General features: G+C 41.0%; 1 protein-coding gene and 1 long non-coding RNA gene across 2 annotated transcripts; one reads left to right on the top strand and one right to left on the bottom strand.

Annotated features, from left to right (window-relative positions):
• The first annotated feature begins 3175 nt into the window (after positions 1-3175).
• cdh17 (cadherin 17, LI cadherin (liver-intestine)) lies at positions 3176-16689 on the top strand. Its single transcript, XM_052064526.1, has 19 exons — positions 3176-3255; positions 5126-5182; positions 5966-6061; positions 6152-6289; positions 6828-6963; positions 7047-7205; positions 8602-8754; positions 8831-9036; positions 9101-9232; positions 9596-9746; positions 10290-10499; positions 10579-10655; positions 11389-11577; positions 12932-13176; positions 13925-14055; positions 14265-14489; positions 14577-14687; positions 16032-16148; positions 16248-16689. The coding sequence occupies exons 2-19, from the start codon at positions 5132-5134 to the stop codon at positions 16328-16330; spliced, it is 2610 nt and encodes an 869-aa protein (XP_051920486.1). The 5' UTR covers positions 3176-3255; positions 5126-5131; the 3' UTR covers positions 16331-16689.
• Positions 9657-10231, bottom strand: LOC127600213 (uncharacterized). The gene is made up of 2 exons (XR_007962293.1): positions 10070-10231; positions 9657-9827 (listed from the first exon to the last, which is right to left on the bottom strand). It is a non-coding gene; the product is annotated as an uncharacterized LOC127600213 (long non-coding RNA).
• Positions 16690-19923: the final 3234 nt, after the last annotated feature.

Below are 19923 nucleotides of genomic sequence, written 5' to 3' on the forward strand. Positions count from 1 at the left end.
ATATTCTACCTTCCAATGATATACTGTAAGTAGAAAGTACCGGGCCTAAACCAGGACGGGTGACTATTTTTTAACCCCTAAGCTACCACTCAATACCTTACCAACACACTTTTACCATTGTCATTCCTAATATTTGCTGTATTTAATCCTAGTTCACTGTTTACATTGCTAGGTCGGAGTTAGCCGACGTTTTTCAAGCTAGGACACATTTCAGATAGTCAGAGGCAGCAAGCACCGTTGTCCTCCATTTGAATTGGACGTAAGAAAGAAGTTGCGGCATAAATATTTGTTCATTTTAAAGCCAAGGCTCTACTGACAAGCTAACTGACTGAATGCTCATTCACATTGGACATAACTCCAATCAAGACACTGAGAGGAAATACAAAGACAGGATTTTGTACATTCATCTTCACCAAAGTCAATTCTGTTAATGCCTTTTACATGTTTCCATTGCATTTAAAATAAGTCGCAAAATCCAACTGGGGTACTGGTTTATTCCAGAAAAAAAGCACAGGCCCCCGATAATGTTAAATGGAATATCAATTAATTTATCGTGTTTATTTAAAAAAAATACATGGGAAGAGGACACTGGAAAAAGAATAATCTATTCAATCACAATCGCATTTTTGGGTTGGAGGAAAAGAAAACATCACAATTATGTTAGTTTTCAAAATCGTTCAGCCCAATTCACCTTCAGTAAACCTCAGATTTTAAAATCGCCCCTGATTTCAGAAGTCATCCTCATAGTGAGGACAGAGAGCTGGATATTACGGAATTAATGCTCAAAACGCTTCCCATAAAGAAATGTGTGTCTTCCGCCACCATGCAGGGCCATCCCAAATTGCCAAGCAGAAGGTGTTGGCGCATGCTTTTTTCATTCTTACATAATCCATGCAAATTGGACACGCTGGTGCGAGGTGTCGACATTCGCAGGCCGTGTTTCAACTGCCCCGCTGCTGTCAAAACGGTGACGCATTCACAGGCTGCGCAGTTAAGGATTCACACACAGTGTCGCCTTTTTTCTTCCTCCTCCGCAGGATGTTGCAAAATAGCGACGCTGTTGTTTTGACGCGTAAATATGCTTGGAGATCGACTGAGGATGTCAGTGGGAATTGAGGTCAGATGTTCCAAGGTGCCCTGCCGAGTGACCGCTGTGATCTGCAGGGATCCATCAGCACTATTGACGACCTCTTATCAGCCATTGCCACAAATGGACAATCTGACAGGAAGCGGCGCACTAGTGCAGGTCAAAGTCTGACCATGAGAAACCAGCTGCTCAGTAGTCCCATTTTTTGATGTACTTGTCTTGTTTCCGTACAATTTACAATAAGGTTGACCTTAAAAGGGAAAACACATTTTTGAAAAAATGCACAAAAATAAATCTGGGCTCACAATTTGGAATTGCATAGTGACCAAGTTTGTCAAATGTAGGCCACTATAAAGCAAGTGGGCATATTTGTTTGATCACTGATCATTAGCAATACAATGAAAAAAAGTTGCTAAAAGTAAACATAAGTCTTATACTATTATAGATCATATACTGACTTCTAGAACTAACAAAGGGTCTACTGAAACAAGACGTCTGATTACTACCAGTCAAGATCAAGATATCCTTTATTTGTCCCACACATGGGAAATTTACAGCCTCCAGCAACAAGAATGTGGGTAGAAAGAAGAAAGAAGAAAAAACAAACCACACCGCCGTTCTGCAGTTTGCCTCCCAGTAAGTTGGGCTGCATGGTGTTGAAGGCACTGGAGAAATCAAAGAACATGATTCTCACAGTGCTCCTAGCCTTCTCCAAGTGTGACAGCACTGAGTGGAGGAGGTAGATAATGGCGTCTTCCACGCCGATGCCAGGCTGATAGGCAAACTGCAGCGGGTCCAGTGACGGGCTCACCAGCGGTCGAAGGCGGGCGAGGATGAGTCTCTCCAGCGTCTTCATCAGGTGAGACGTCAGCGCCACCGGTCTGTAGCTGTTCAGCTCCTTAGGGTGGGGGGTCTTGGGCACTGGGACCAGGCACGAAGTTTTCCACAGCTGGCCATCGTATTTATTTCAAAAGTGAGACTTAAATGTAATAAAGTCAATGATGTAACAAATGCACATAATGATATTATTAATTAAAGTTGAAACATCAATTTTCTGTGTTTAAAATGTTGAATTTCATGAAGTAGAGACAGTTGACTTTTGGGAGACACGTGCCGTTTTTAAGTCGATTTTGCGCTCTGACTTGCAAACAGGCATTTGAGATACGAGCACCGTATGATTGTAGTGAACTCAACTCAGCTCGTGTCACAACAAGCAGCAGTTTGGCAGATAGTGAACAGCTCTTGACAAAAAGAGGCTTCAAGCTGTAAATAGCCACTCCCGGCACTGTCAAAGAAAACATAAAACCAAAAGAGCTACACAGTTTGTATTTTAAACAACCACATACCTTGCTTTGGATAATTCTGTTTAGTTTAATGCTAACAAACAATATAATAAATGGGCGAATGAAAGGCATTGCTGTCGCTGTGTTGTAAGCCTTCAAGCAACAAATGATTGAACACAAATGGTGAAGGGGCACATGTAGACAGACAATATAACAACGCTCACAGGCATGTATTATTTATCGTCGGCAAAGAAAGACTAAAAGGACTGTAGTTTACTCAAGAGTGACATGCTTATCAATTTGTCTGTTTTACACTGCCACCAGATGGCCAAGGCAGGCACAGCAGAGGGAGCAGCACAATGTCCATGGAATTGAAGCAACCAAAAAAAGTGGCCAAAATTGTTTGTATTCTATTTCATTATGTCATTACTGCATGTCTTTATACATTATACCGGTAATATTTTAAAATGCTATTTTTCTTACTAAAATACATTTTAAAATGTTTTTAGTTTTTTGGGGGGATGTGCGAGGCTGGAATGCATAAATGACATTACAAGCAACAGATTCGCCTCAATATTTGATTGTTTTTCCACCACAATGACATCATAAACCAGATTCAAACGTGACAAATAAGATCATTCTGACTTGAAAGTACCGCCGTGATATTTCCTGTCTTGAAATCCTTACAGAGTCATTACAGTGTTTCTTCCTTCCTGGTTGTCGAGCCTGGTGCCCATTGGTGGGTGAGTGGTGACAGTGCTGATTAGACAATGATTAGATCCAATAAAAGAGTGCTGGTTAACGTGTGGTTAACGTTTGACGAGGCAGGATGAAAATTCACATCAGTCACACCCGGACTGACTGGCAGGATCTCTCCGGAGAAAGGTGCGTCACCTCGACTCTCCTTTATACACGCTTTCGTTTCAATGTCTTTAAGGTTGCTCTTTTTAAAAGTGATTGTGGTTTGATTTTCTTTGTGCAGGCCTTCTTGGCATGTGCTGTCAATGGTTTCTTGAGCATGACCTTGGCTGTTTGCAAATGTTGAATATAAGAACGAAGGTTATTGATTGTATTATGTGGAAGGACAAGAACTGCATTCTATTTTACAGTTGACAGTTGTTGTAGATTAATCACATCTTCGGTTTATCCTCGCCCGGAAGCCTTTTTCCTTTTTTTTCCATAAAGTCGGCCAAGGAACATACAAAATCGATGACATTAATATCACGCAACAATCCAACGAATGTTTATGACTGTACATTATGAACATTTGCGGGGTACATGGTTTGGGCCGCAGCCTTTGCACCATTTGTTTTAAGTCAAATAAAGTGAAAATACTTGTATGTTGTAGTCCTCCGGAGAGCAGAAGCCAATTTTAAAATAATCAAAATAGTTATGCGTTCCTTAAATAGAGAGTGTCTCAGGTTGGTGACTTTAAAAAAAGGTCATTAGCCACCACTCAATGTCACCTTCACCTTTGTCCGCCGGGGTCACTTCCCCTTTCATTGCACGACTTGAGTCATGTTCCTGTGTCTGTAGTATCATGACTAAATGGTTTTATTATGCAATAGATAAGCTGTCTTTTTAAGAAAAGTGTGGACATTGTGGGCTTTTAGGCAGAACATTGTCATAATTAGCATGTTGTATATTGCCCAGACACTTCATAAGGTACACCTCTCAGCGTACTCTGATATCGCTCTTGCATTGATACTTTCAGATTGTGGACTCTGATATTGCTCTTGTATTGACACTTTCAGATTGCGCTTGTGTACCAAATGAAGTGTCTGTTTCCTGCACATTTGTTGGCTAAGGAACCATATTCGGTGATTTGAACTGCAGACTAAATGGATGCCCTTATAAGGCAGTAGGAATGGAAAGAACCAAAAATATGAATAAGAATAATGATAGTAAAGAAAAAATACAATTTAATATTTAGAAAGGAAAAAAGTAGATTGCGCCAATATATATTCATGATGACAAATTTTTGTGAAAGCAGAAATCAAATGGACAATATCATAGTAATTGTGATATTTTAATGTTACAGTAACTTTTTTTCCTTTTGTGTTACGCCCCACTAGGGAGAAGAAAACATTTCGCGCCTTACCACTCTCCATCACAACTATAAATAGTATAGTTTGTCCATAAAATCATTCAAAGTACATGTCTGCAAACCATAAACAAAAGCATATATAGATCTACTTACTCCAAATAATAGCTTTATTACTTTTAATTTTTAGTCTGTAACAGCAAAGAATTAAAGTGCATCAATTTGCCTGAAATGGGAAAAAAAAATTAAAAAGTGCTCACCACCGCCACCTACTGTACCAGACAGGAATTACACTTCATTCTCGTGCGCCCCCCAGCCCCGCCAAAAAAGTGTCACACAGAGCCACCCAAGGATCGACCCCACCCTTTCCCCAAAGTAGAGCCCCCCCTATTATTTGAGAAGGACTGCCCTGAGAGCACTTTCGACGCTGATTTAAAAAATGCCTTCACTTTTTTTCTAGCACATAAGGTTTTGGAGATACTTTTTCTCTTTTTAAGTGTGACCTATAAAGGCTGGCGTAATATGAAATCGACCGTGCATTGTAATTTATGACGACAACAGAATACAGCACCCTAAGTTCAGTTTTTAAAAGAAACCCTTTTACTATTTACAATTTACAATACAATTTAGGGGGGAAACAGTTGAACTTTGCACAGAAAACATGTTTTACTCGATGTATTAACTGGTCTCCTTTTTGTTGTTTTTCCGCAGACTGTGATGATGACTCCCATGGTGCATCTGTGTCTTCTGGCACTCTTGCTCGGATCTGTGAGTACACTGCATATTCATAAGAAAATGTCAAAACACACATAAAAAAAAAAACTCTTGGAGAGGAACCACACTCCATTTCCTGAGAAGCTATACGTGATGCAAAATGTGACTCATGGCTGAATCATTGAAGCGAAAGGTGTCCTTTGTCCCGTCCCGTCTTTGCTTAGGGAGGGCTGTTGAAGAAAGGCCAGACTTTTTCCATGTAATGCCGGTTCAATCAATAACTGATCTTGTTTGGTTCACTGACGTTTGGGAGTTGGAGTGAAAAGTGTGTTTCTTCCATTTGGACTTTTGTTCTATGGTTCTGATAAAATCGTACAAAGCAGGTGTAGGGAACAGTTTTGCTCACTCGATTTCTGGACTAAATGTTTTATACAGTGTCTCTTAAAATCTAGACATAATGAACATATTATGAACTCCTTTTTTAAAAATGTTCATCCAGATTACATTTTTATTGTTCTATGAAATATTTTGGTTGTATTTCATGTTACACAAAGTATACTCGGTGCAAACTGAACACAAGTGCTCCAAAGGGAAAAAAAAAATCAGCCTACCTGAACAACTAGACTTTATTTGGGTTTAATCAAGGGCACTTTAAATGTCAACAAGTGGATTGACTCCCATTTACCATGAGTTTGAAAGTTACTGGTTGTGAGGGAGTGCCCACCTGTGCAACTATGACTTCAGTTCATTATTCTCACGTGGCTAAATACGGTCACCAAAGTATTAGGAATCCCTTGAGTGAGATGCAATACTGTTTGCTTTCTCAACCTTTGACAGGCTGCTGGCTCGGGCCTGGATGGCAAGAAGATCCCCTTTGAGAACTTGGTGATGAAGGTGCAGGAGGGCACACCTGTGCCCTACGCACTCTGTCAGGTACCGCACTCACACACACACACACACAAGCGCACTAAAATTGTAACTTTTTTTTAAAGTTAATATAATATGTGAGTTGTTTTTGCTCAGTTCCAGGTCAGCCATCCTGGTGTGAACGCTTTCAGGCTGAAAGGAGAAGGCAGCGATGACATCAAGATCTCAGCTGACGGTTGGCTCTACTTGGACAAATCTCTGGACTGGTCCAAAAATGACAACTACCTTGTTGCGGTAACATACCACCCACCATACCTGTGCAATTATGTCGCATGGATTTTAAGTGCTAGAGATTGTTAAAAAAAAAAAAAAGCATGACAAAAATACAGTGCTATTTTTTTCATGCTTTTTTTAAGCGCTGTATTTTTGTGTTTAATTGACATTTTGTCATTGCCCCAGAAAAACAATCTAAATCCAAGAATCCTATTTTCATAAGCGGGCACCCGTAAAAATGTAACACAGGCGTAAAAACTGCCCCATCTTCATTTTCACCCTGGGGCAAATTGAGTTCACCGTGTGTGGGAATTCAACAGACTGCATTGGGCCTTGCTGGGCATTCTGAGGGCAATTTCGGTCACAATTTGGTGATAGAAGATAAACTAGAATTTAGATTAGTTAAAAACAGGTCCAAGTTGTGGTGCAGGTAGTGCAATTCGATTTTGGTGGATTTGATCGAGGTGCAGGCAGACAGATTCTGACCTTCGCTGATGTGTGTGGTGGATGTCACGTCCCTGATTTTATTTCATATGAATGTGCATGTGCTTGTTTCCAGGTGGAGGCCTTAGTGGACGACGAGGTCGTGGAGGGGCCCATTTTCGCAACCATCCACGTGATGGACATCAACAACCACGCTCCATATTTCAACCAGAGTTACTACACCGCTTTGGTCCGAGAGAACACTCCAGCAGGTGCGCATTCTACCTCTGGACCACCACCGTTGATTTTTGAAACCACAATCCAACCAGGGAAGCATTGTTATGTATCATTCCAGGTGTCCCGTTCACTCGCGTGTTTGCGTTGGATCGTGACGACCCCAGCACTCCCAACGCTCAGTTGACGTACAGCCTAGTCAGCCAGATCCCCAATCGACACAACACTCTGCTCTTCCAGGTGGATCCCAACTCGGGAGAGATCTCCACCACCGAGCAAGGTGACGCCCCGTCCCGCCCGCCGGGTGCGAAATGTCACGTGTCGGGTGCGAAATGTCAGTCATCAGTCTATTTCTGCCCGTAATCTGGCAGCACATTGTCAGAGTGAAACCAGATTACGCAGCTCATCTGGTCTGGGCAAGATTAACGCAGATTGGTGGCAGACTGCCGTGATGTGTCGCGTGAGATTGCGTATGACTGACTACTTGGAATCAGGCGGCACGTGAAGGCAAAGAAATCGTCATAACTGCGTTGAAACACTTGATACATTGGAGCAGCCCAACTTTTTTTCCCACCGGAAAAACAACATTCAGGTGTAGTGCTCAAAGCATTGAGATATGTTGACCAGCATTAGAATGCGTTATAACGGCTGATCAAAAATGTATATTTGATATTGTCAGATACTGCATCGTTATGCTCAGTTTGAAACTTAACCCTCGAGAACCCAAGAACCTTTTTCTTCTTTGGAAAATGATGGAAAATTATACATTAAATGACTGCTATATGTTCACTGAACACCAAAATATACTGTTTGTATGTTTTTCCAAATATTTCATGCTTTAATCCTCATTTAGGATTTGGGCCAAATTTGACCCTTTGGGATTTAAGGGTAGCATTTGAGTAGCGGAATTTATAGGGGCCAAATTTGACCCCGTGGGTTCCCCAGGGTTAAAGTTAAATACAACTGAACTGTGCTCAGATAGTGATTTCCTCACGTACCACTTGGTCGCGCACATTTTAATTGTTTGTGTGGTGCGCCAAAACTTTTTTTTTTGTCGAGCCGCTAAAGTCCAACGCAGTTTAGATTTAGAATCACATCACCCCACAGGAAATAATGCAAATACTTTTTTTTTAAGAGCACAGGGGGGCAATTTTTTTTTAGCTCAATGGTAAAAATATTTACCATTTAAAGGTTTAATATAGTCAGATGGGTATTTTGTAGATGAAGAGAAAAATGTGTAAAAATGTAAAATAGTTTATTTTAATGATAGACTATTACAATGAAATATATCATCGTAGATGTAATTACAAACAGTGTTAGCCTCAGTTTTAAGGGAGACTTGCTGCTTATACATGATTTATCTTCCTTCATATGATTTTAACAAGGAGTTAAATACTGTCAATATTAAAAAGTAAAAAAAACAACAACAACAAATGATCAAAAAATGTAACACTGTACTCAAGTTTTACTCTGATGATATACGCATGGAGGAAGCATTGTGAAAAGTGCAGAGGGGAATTCTGTGTGTTGCTTGAAAGTTAGCCTCTTCACACAAAATCAAATGTTTTTTTTCAAAATCTAACTTACATTGCAGCTTGTGTCACAGTGTTATAATATCCGAATTTTTGTGTGACTTTAGAGGTTACTCTTACCGCTTTATCCTGCATGTGTGACAGGGGAGCGCATGCTCAATGCCAGGGAGACAATCCAGTACGCCAGAGGAGAAGAGCGCAGCGCCGAGTCTCTCAAGGCAAAATTTAACAACTACTGTCCCTCGCCAACCGTCCCCAATGAAGAAAACCCCTTCTTCACTTGTGTGGAGAGAGCAGGTGTGTGTGTGTGCAACTTTCATTTCAGTTAGTCACTGATAATCAAGTTACCCCTCATCTTATTCTTTGGTGTCAGAGATGAGACGCAGCAACCTGGACCCCCTGGAGGACCCGGACTACACCTTAATCGTGAAAGTCCACGACATGGGAGGAGCATCCGAGATGGCGCTGAGCGGCAACTCCAGAGTGCACATTGCGGTGCAGCCCAACCTGTGGGTCAACCCCGGCAGGATTGCCATTCAGGAGCACCTGGAGGGATCCTACCCGCGAGTCATTGCCAAGGTGAGGAGGAAATTCATTCAGATGCAGACGCTCCACAATGACCCATCTTGTTGTCTGGTTTTAGGTCCAGTCCAATGAGCCAGGCGCCATTTACAGGCTTGTGCAGAAAGAACGAGAGCTGAGGTTCCCTTTCCAGATCACTGAGGATGGAGAAATTCTGCTCACGGAGGAGCTAGACAGGGAGGAGAAGGACATGGTGAACGCTTTTGCACATTACTGAGTTCCTCTTTGACATACGAGCAGTTGGGAAGTAACAAACATATTAGTGCATTGCAATGAGTAGTTGCCGGCAGCGAAAATGCTGTTGACAAATTTAGATTTCTCTGAGTGTGAACATTTGCAGAAAGGTAAATAAAGAATATTGTAAAACTCCCAGGTCTTAAAATAGTTGCGAAAATGGTTAACAGTTGAGAGCATCTACTCAAAATGAATTGAAAAACGTCATCAAAATGTAATCAAACATCTTTAGTTACGTATATTACTTCAGACACAAAGTGAATTATTGACACAACTAATCAATTTTCACTCGCGTAACTAACTGGAACTGCTCCTGTTTCAGTATATCCTGGTCGTGATGGCCGAGGATGTCTATGAGAACCAGGTGGATCCCCCGATGGAGATCCACGTTGTGGTGGAGGATGTGAACGACAATGCGCCCGTGTGCAAGGAAGAGGAGACCGTGTTTGAGGTGCAGGAGGGCGAGCCTGTCGGTGAGACCTCCGCAATTGTTTTCTTTTTGTGTGCTTCAAGGCCGAACATTTGAAATGTTCCTTCATTTGCATTGTAAATAGCTGCTTCAGGGATGGGCAAATGTCACTATAAGTGGCGTGTTGATGAATTAAAAAAAAATAATAATAATAATAATAAGTTAGAAAAAATATATACAATACATTGTATGATTTATTTATTGTGGAGGATTATAAACATGTTTCCTGCACTGCAGTGGACTAGTGAATACATGTGGCAATTTATATATACTGTACATATACATTTTGTGCCATTCTTGAATGGTAACTTTTATGTACGAGAGCACTTTGTAAATGTGTTATAAAAAACAAAATACATTAAGAGCACGTATTTTGCACATCAGCGCGTATTTAAAATGGCATTTTTGTCATACAGATTGCTGGAATGGTCCGATGTAAAATTGTAGTCGATTGTCAAAATGTAGTATAAATACATATGCCCCCCACCCCTCCCCCCGCCCTCCCGGCCCCTCTCCTTAAGGTGTAAAATCTCTGGTGTGCTTTCAGGCAGTCTGATTGGGGACCTGATAGCCCACGACGCCGACCAAGCGGAGACGTTGAACGCTCTGCTGACTTATACCATCATGTCGCAGCAGCCCTCCACCTCGCCCGAAGCCTTCGCCATTGACGCCGCCTCTGGTCGAATCCAAACGCTGCGCGCGCTGCAGCGCAGAAACCATCAGGTGTACAACCTGGATGTTAGAGTCAGTGATCCAGGTACCACACACACACACACACACACACACATACACAGGCATTGATGTGCAGGTACTTACTCATCACTTCTGTCCTTCAGCTCACAGTGTTCTCTGTAAGGTCGTGGTCAAGGTCATTGATGTGAACAACGAATTGCCTCGCTTTGAGAAGAATGATGTAAGCACACAATCGTTGCATCGCATTAGATCAGTGTGTGTCCGAATCAGAGGTGACCAAAGGACTCACACTGTACTTGTGTGGGAGTATCAAAAAATCTGGTGCAAGTGGAAGTACTGTTTGAACTCATTTAGTCAAGTAAAAGAGAAAACAAAAAAGTAGGAATTTTTCCTGGCAAAAATATAGCACAGGTCATTCATTAGGTAGCGTACAATTACATAATTGATGAAGAGCAGAATGGCAGCACTCCACTTTTGATCTAATAAACGAGTGTAGTGGACCACGGCACACTTTTTAGTTGAACTACCTCAGCACCTGAGCCAATTTTAACCCTTTCAGGGACTGTGGTTACTACAGTGGACATCATATGATGTTATCAGGTTCCAGGTTATCATTATGGGTGCATGAAAGGGTTAATAAAACCTGGCACATGAATGTTGGTGGGACTAGGTTGTAGTTTTCAAATATTAAGTGAATGTCTATGGTAAGGAAAAAGTTAATGCCCCCCAAAAAATCCCAAACACCGTTGTAATTGTTTTGGTATTTATAGAGGTTAAACACAGAGATGTGCATGTGTATTTTAATAATGACTGGTGGTATTTTTTTTTTTACATTATGCCACATTAAGCTTTTTTGCATTAAGATGACTTCCCTGCGTGTAGTCAAGACGCCGGAAAAGTCTGTACACGAAAGTACAGCTCCTGATGATGTATGCATGCGCGTTGTCGTTCAGTACGGCAGCTACACGGTGGCCGAAGACGCCGCCGTGGGACAAACGGTGCTCAACATCAGCGCGTCGGATGACGACGACGCAGACAGCGGCAGCTCCTTCATCGAGTTTCACATCTCAGCCGGCAACGACGACGGCGTGTTTACCGTGGAAACGGACGGAAAAGGCGTCGGCCACGTGGTCATCGCAAAGGTACAAACGTCACCTTACCAGAGGTTGTAATATTTTAGGGGTTTTCAGTGGTTTTACTTTTTTTCCTGTTTCTATTACTTTTCAGTTCCTTTTTTAATGTTTTGCTTTAGTTTAGCGCTTATTAGTTTTAGTATTAGTTTTTTTCTAAATAAATGGAATAAAATATACAGTATATATAGTGTTTCATGTATAAATCAGAATCAGAATCGGAATCATCTTTATTGGCCAAGTATGTAGAACACACAAGGAATTTGTCTCCGGTATAACACGCTGCAGTAGTATCATCGTAAACAACAAAATCATTGAACCATAAAATATATGATACAAAAGAAAAGGTTACAAAGTACGGTGCAGTAAATTAAATGACAATTTTATTATCAAAAGATAGATTGACTTTACAGCACTACCGAAGTAAATACATTTAAAATGAACCCTGGAGGCTCATGAATCATATTAACTGGCAAAAGGAAAATTGACTTTTTTGCTATAATTATAGTTTGTTTTGGTTTTAGCTTTAGGCGGCCCGGTGGTCAACTAGTTAGCGCGTCAGGCTCACAGTGCAGAGGTGCAGGGTTTGATTCCAGCTCTGGTCTACCTGTCTGGAGTTTGCATTTTCTCCCCGTGCCTACGTGGGTTTTCTCGGGGTACTCCGCTTTCCTCCTACATTCTAAAAACATGCGCCATTGGTGTATGCAACACTCTAAATTGTCTCTCGTGTGATTGTGAGCGCGGATGATTGTTCGTCTCTGTGTGCCCTGCGATTGGCTGGCAAACCAGTTCAGGGTGCCACCCGGGCTACTACCCAAAGGGAACTGGGTTAGACTCCAGAACGCCCACGAACATCGTGAGCATAAGCGGATTGGTAAATTAATGGATGAAGATCTTATTCAGTTATTTTAAATGAATTTTGTTTGTTATTTTGTTACCAAACAATTTTTTTTCCCAATTCTTTCATTAACTGTAACAACCTTGCACCCGTCCATGTAGAATCTTCAGTTAGTCTGTGAAAGGACATGAACTTGCTTTTTAAGAGATAGAATTGCAGCGCTTGGTATTTTAGCTCAGTTGTCATGGTAACCTTTTTATTGAAATGCAATCTGTTCACAGGTATGCTTATGTAATAGCAATCGAGTGTTAAATTGTGTTTGAAATGCACTTTGGGGAATGAAAATGATTTTTTTTTAATGCAAATGTTTTTCTCAATGGGCTATGGACATAAAATAAAGGAGAATCTGGATAAAGGCTCTGACAGCACAATATTTAGGGTATTGCTGTTTGAGTCACTACGGTAACAATGGAAATACTCCTACGGGTAATGTTAGGTATCCAAACATTTCGTGTTGTGTACCTACAGCCTCTGGATTTTGAGACCTCGTCCTCCTACAAGTTGAAGATCGATGCTCGGAACCCGGAGCCTTTGATGAGCGGCCTGGAGTACGGTGCCGAATCCACCGCCTTTGCGTCCGTGTCTGTAACCGACGTCGACGAGGTCCCGGAATTTACACTGGACATCATGGAAGTAGTTGTGCCCGAAAACATCACAAAGGGAGCCGTGCTGCTCACGGTGGAGGCCAAGGACCCTGAGGGCAAAGAGATACGGTAAAGGACCATCTGCGGAAACTTTGCACCCCCTGACATTAGTACCAAACAGCAACAGACTTGTGAGTGAGTGAGTAAGTGATTTATCTATTAAATTAAGGCACTTAGTCATAGAGTGAGTGAGTGAGTGAGTGAGTGCGTACTTATCGAAAAACATTTGAGACTCGTGGGAGTTAGTAAGTTAGTGGGTTTATTTAGTGTTCAAGTTTTTAAACTACTCTAGTTATTTGATGATTAAGTTAATGATGAAGTGAGTCCGTTTTTTGGGTTTGTTCGCGAGTTATGTAGTTAATGAGTGAGTCAAATACTGAGTGCGTGAGTTGGTTCACTTTCTGAGTGGGTGAATGAGTTAGGAAGTTTGTAAGTCATGTACCGGTTAGTTAATGAGTTTAACAGATAAGTTAATGAGTGAGTTTGCCAATAAGTAAGTTCATGAGTGAGTTAATCCGTGGTAAACTGTTCGTTACTTACTTACTTTACTTAGACTGACATCAAAAGTGTGATTGTTCTGCATGCACGAGGCTGAAGTGTGCAAGTTTACAAGCTATGACAATGTGATGGAGTAAACTGACCTCAAAAGCAACACGTGCAAATCAATCACAAAGTCATCAATAATTCCTCGCACTTTAAATTTGACGGCGTGTTTTGGACTTTGGTTCCATCACGTGTGCGTACATGAGTAAACTATTGATTTGTTTCCTCTGACTTTGTCTGGGTTATTGTTGTTGTTGTTATTGTTGTTGGGCAGTTTCAAGATGGAAGGTGACACCAAAGGCTGGCTGGAGTTGAACCCAGCCACCGGACAAATTTCAACCAAAGACAAGCTGGACAGAGAGACCCTGGAGACCTTTGAAGTCACTGTCACTGCCTTCGAGAAGGGTCCGAGACAATTTTAAAAAACAATTGTTGTGACACTTACATACTGTACTGGACTTTTTTAGCACTGTGTTAGGAAAAGAGTTATTTACATCCATTACAGGAACAAATGTTTTTTACTGTCACAAAAGGCATTTGTAATATCACAGCGCTTGTCCTCATTAGGGTTGCAAAGAATGAATATAACTCCAAATGTAATCTCCACTCAACAGATAATCCTGAAAAGTTAGACGAGCGTGTGGTGTCGGTGAGGTTGCTGGATGTGAATGACAACACCCCCAAACTGACGGAGACACAGGCCTTCATGTGCCTGAAGAAACCCGAGCCGGTGTTCATCAAGGCTCACGACGGAGACGACGCTCCCTTTTCGCAGCCCTTCACCTTTGTCCTGGCCCACAGCAAAAAATCCCACAACTGGGACCTGGAAACCATTGACGGTACCGAAATGATGCAATGACTTTCCGATGTGCTATAAGACACCTTGTAAGCACTTCCATCACGCTCCTCTGTTGTGTACTGCCCAGGCACCACAGCCAAGTTGACCCTGAAGAAAACACCAACGGAAGACCGAACGTTTAGTCTGCCCATCAACGTGAAAGATAATGCAGGGATGGGAGTCACGCAGCCCTTTGAGGGTCAGTGAAGCAGGCTACTTTCAATTTCAATCAGTCCGAGAATTTCTGTTTTATGGAAACCCCCCCGCCCAAATTTTTTTTTTTTAAGTACGACAGAATTCTACACTGCTACTTTTACTGAATTCACTACTAAAATACTTCATGATAATGATTACAGTAATCCCCCTTCACCACTGGGATTCCGTTCCAAAATCCAGGATTTTGAAGTGCCCTAATTAAATACTCCTGAGGCATTTTTTTAATAGCATTTTCACCACTTAATTTTTTAAGGTCTTTTTGAAACAATACAAACACATTCAAACGCATATATTGAGTGAGAGGATGAGGCAACAATATTGTACAATGTTGCAGCGTATTGGTCCCTCTACCCATTTACAGTAAACAAACCGTGTTGTTTCCAAACGAACAAATATATCATCTCACAATATACACCGATAATCATGCCCACACATGTACACTATAAAATGAACCTACAGCCGTTCTGAAGGCGTAAAAAGCAGGATTACACAGGAAATGACTTTCAGTCATTTTCAGCAAAAATGAGGCTAAATTGAAATACTGCACTGACGTGTTTTTGTTCTTTGTTTGAATTTGCAATCGTGTGCTACCATCTACTGGTCGACAGTAGAATTACACCCAAAAATAAACAGGATGCAGAACAAAATAGTTATAAAATGTACCCCCCTCCCCCTAAAAAAAAATTGATGAAGGCATTTTACTATTATCATAACCCTGGTCAAGTTGGCAAACACGTTTTGTTGCAGAAAATGTTACGGTTTCAGGGGATTCTGATGTTGCAAAATCCGAAAATTACATTGTTTTAGTTTTAGAGACATTACATAGTCTTCTTTAAGAAAAGTTGTAAGACTGCACAAATTGAAATTTATGTTGACTTGATTCTTCAAATTTGGTGAGGCTGTATCTGTCATGTCAAGTACAATATTCTTTCGTTTTTAATGTAATGTCGTGAACGTTGGCCATTGTGAGCCTTCCGTATGTAAACCATGTTCCGGGTGGAAATCAAGCAAAAATTCAGAAAATGAGGCAATGTAGCAGCAATAAATCTAAAAACGGGTGAAAATGCTACTTTTCATAATGATCAAAGTGCATTTGGTAAACTGTCAAAGCACATTCATTATCAATCAAAAATATTGATATCTCAAAAAACTAAAGCCAATTCAAATAAACTAATTGTCATTTTTGGACTCTGCAGCCCAAAGTTAGCCAGAAGAGGTTCTAATATGTTTTGTGTCGTCACGTTATTATTATACAGTGCAGGGTGGCGTATTTAAAAACAAAAAACAAAAAAACATTCATATGCTAATCAATTTCTCTTACCACCAGTACACGTGTGCACGTGCACGGAGCTGGGTTACTGCTACGTGGCACCAGGCGAGCACGGCTTCAAATACGGAATGGGAACCACCATCGGCATCCTGGCGGGAACTCTGGGATTCTGTGGTGAGTTTCTCCCTGATTTTGCTCTGTTGCTCCTTCCCCTCATTCTCGAAGCAAAAACAAAACAAACCAAAAAAATCAACCACATGTTGGTGTTTGCAGTTTTGGTCCTCGTCGTTGCGGTCAAACGTTCAAGTAAACGTAGTAAGAAGAGCGAGGAGGTGGAGAAGAACGCCTTGATGTAGGCACAACTCTGCATTTGTACTATTTTTTTTGTGTCATGTGAGGACTTTCTTGATGTTTCGAAGAAAGCGTGTACATTTAAGAGGGTTGCTTCGCTGCCAGTAGGCACCACAAAGTCTTTTTATTTTCTTGGCCATGCTGTATTTACTATATACATATGACACATCCTAAACAAAATAAAGACATGATTAAAAGTTGCCAAGCAGGATTACTCATGTCAGGTGGCCCCGCCCTAATTTATTGATGTGGCCCCATTGCTGTAACATGAAAAATGTTGACTATAATGTTATATTTTTTGTTGGGCAATTACTGCTCTTCCCCCCCCCCCCTCAATAAACGAAACAAATGGGAGCCACTATTACATGATGGATGGTGTTTCTCTGAGATATGTAGTCATTTCTATTTCATTATTTCCCACACCAGCTCCAATTGTTGTGTGTGCTGCTTGTGTATAAAGAAGCGCGTGGGCCTGCAGGGCACATGAACACATGAACATCTCCCCTTTCACTGGAAAGCCTTGTGTTCACATTGTGACATTTCACTCCGTATGGAGCGCTAGCACCCTCCACTTAGTCTTGTTGTCCTCCTCCTCCACTTCACCGGCCGTCTGCCGCTGAGCAGTCACGGCCAGAGCGCGTCCGCACTGACTCACGTCTTATTAGACAGCGGGGAAGCAAGAGTTGTGTAATTGGTGGCTTATTGTGCCTTGCAAAGTCGAGACAATACTGGTAAAGTGGAGACGGGGACAAAAACAACATCACATGCGGCCGGTCGGTGCGCGCCGAGCGAGCCACGTGCAGCTTTGAATTCAGTGAGTGTGTGCGCGCAGCAAATAGTGAAATGCGTTTTCAGTATGTGTGTATTTTCTCGTTACTCGTATCCCAGCATCATTTTCCAAAACGCTCACCCGAACATTGCATTGAATTTGTGAGCAAAATTAATTTTGGGGACACTGTAATAGGAAAACATAAAAAGTCCTATAGTTGTTCTATTAAAAAATGCTTCAAATTTTCTAATCAAACTTTAACACTAACACTAACCCTAATCCAGATATATGACAACAATGCTATTTGAAATATAGAATATAAAAATATGTACATATGTAGAAGACATTTGCTCTTAATATATCGAATTATTTATTTCAATATATTTTTCAATACAGTACATATATAAAAGATCCACTATCCTAACTGTATTATTTTTCAGTGCAAATGGCTCTCTTGCATAAAACATACCATTCAAAGTTGGCGTAAAACTGTTGAACAAGAAACCAACATTAACTGCAAAAACTAATTTTGAACATTTTACCACCAAAAAAAAGAACTCCCTTACAATTGCTGATACTATTGAGATATCAGCAAAAAAAATGTTGTGAGGCCAACTAACATTGTTAAAATATAAAAACCCAGTGTCAGCACAACTAAGACATGTCTGCCATCTTGTGGTTATTGTTGATATTTCAACTTAAAACGACAGGTAATCCCTGCTATATCTGAACACAAGTGGCAACAACAGATGCAGATTATATAGCAATAGTCACAGGCATGTATTCTTTATCCTCTGCGAGAACAACAACTATAACTGCAGCTTAGTTGCAACGGTGTCCTGTTTCCCACATCTATGTGTAGTATGTCTGCCTGCATTACCGTGGCCAAAGTGTGTGTATAAACAGCACAATGCCTGCTGAATCATCATGGACAAACCATTTTACATTTTACAACATGGTTGAGTGCTATTTTTCTTATTATAACACGTCACAAAACTTGCTGGTGTTTTTTTGTGGCGTTGAAATGGATTAATGGCATTTCCATTCATTTAAATTTGGAAAGATGATTTGAGAGACGATTTTTGGAAGAAATTAAACTTGTAAGTCAAGGCGGTGATGTGTTCCAATAAAATAGGTGACCGAGTTTCAACAAAAAATGAAATTATCCCAAATTGCTCCTAATATTTTTCGGTGGTTTTTTTTTTTCATTTGATGTAGATGGATAGAAATGGAACATATTTATTTCTATGTGATGTGAATTTATGCTGCTTACATGAGTGAGGGAGTGTACAATTTAAAGAATTAATTGATGTCCTCCCCACTTGCATGACCTCCTTTTATAAGCACCCTACCAGGAAGTATAATCGACTGACTTCATTTTAATTATCAACAAAACAGTTGCTATGGTGACAGCCACATCCAGACAGCAAAATGAGGACTCACCTGGATGAAATGAGGTCACATATTATTTTCTTTCACAATGAGCGCACTCCCAAAATAATTACACCTAGTCTACAGTAAGAACTGTTTAGAATAGAAATTCATCCATCTTCCGAACCGCTTGAGGACTCACCTGGACGAAATGAGGTCACATATTATTTTCTTTCACAATGAGCGCACTCCCAAAATAATTACAGCCAGTCTACAGTAAGAACTGTTTAGAATAGAAATTCATTCATCTTCCGAACCACTTGATCCTCACTAGGGTCACGGGGGGGTGCTGGAGCCTATCCCAGCTGTCTCCGGGCAGTGGGGGGGGGGGGGGGGGTGGACACCCTGAATCGGTTGACAGCCAATCACAGGGCACACAGAGATGAACAACCATCCACGCTCACACTCACACCTAGGGACAATTTAGAGCGTTCAATCAGCCTGCCACGCATGTCTTTGGAATGTGGGAGGAAACCGGAGCACCCGGAGAAAACCCACGCAGGCCCGGGGAGAACATGCAAACTCCACACAGGCAGGCCGGAGCTGGAATCGAACCCGGTACCTCTACAGTGTGAAGCCGACGTGCTAACCACTGGACTACCGGGCCGCCCAGAATATAAATTTTAACTTTAAAATTTGTTTTTCAGGAGAATGACTCGCTTTTCCGAATAGATGATCTTTTCTCTTTCAAATAGACGGTCACACTTTCATATCGCTTCTTTCTTTGACCCCAACATAATAAGTAAGGCTTATTGAAGTCGTTTTTTGTGTCATAAGGCGTTTTTTTCTGAAAAAAACAACAACCCGAAAATGTATCGTAAGGAGTTTTTGGACGAAAAAAATGACCTTGTATAGAAAGGCGTTTTTAACCGAAAAAAACGACCATGTATAGTAAGGCGTTTTTGGACGAAATTGTTAGCTGGAAAAAACGACCATGTACAGTAAGGCCTTTTTGGACAAAAAAAAGACCATGTATAGGAAGGCATTTTTGGACAAAATTTTTAGCCGAAAAAAACGACCATGTATAGCAAGGCGTTTTTAGTCGAAAAAAATGGCCATGTATAGTATGGAGTTTTTAGCGGGAAAAAAAACCCCGACCATATATACTCGTCTAAAAACGCCTGGTCGTTTTTTTCGGCTTAAAACGTCCTCTATACATGGTCGTTTTTTCCGCTAAAAACGCCTTACTACACCTGGTTGTTTTTTTCCGCTAAAAACGCCTTACTTTACATGGTCGTTTTTTTCCGGCTAAAATCGCCTTACTATACATGGTCATTTTTTTCGGTTAAAAACCCCTTATGGTCGTTTTTTTCGGCTAAAAACGCCTTACTACAACTGGTCGTTTTTTTTCTACTGAAATCGGCTTACGAGACATGGTTGGTGTTTTTTCTGTGAAAA

Source organism: Hippocampus zosterae, chromosome 5, assembly GCF_025434085.1.
Source record: "Hippocampus zosterae strain Florida chromosome 5, ASM2543408v3, whole genome shotgun sequence".
Taxonomy (NCBI): Eukaryota; Metazoa; Chordata; class Actinopteri; order Syngnathiformes; family Syngnathidae; genus Hippocampus; species Hippocampus zosterae.

Bases quoted from the DNA above. Each gene is read 5' to 3' on its own strand.
- cdh17 (XM_052064526.1), top strand. From the start codon at position 5,132: ATGATGACTCCCATGGTGCATCTGTGTCTTCTGGCACTCTTGCTCGGA. The intron at 6,062-6,151 runs GTACCGCACTCA...GTTTTTGCTCAG, and splicing joins TGCCCTACGCACTCTGTCAG to TTCCAGGTCAGCCATCCTGG. The intron at 8,755-8,830 runs GTGTGTGTGTGT...CTTTGGTGTCAG, and splicing joins CACTTGTGTGGAGAGAGCAG to AGATGAGACGCAGCAACCTG.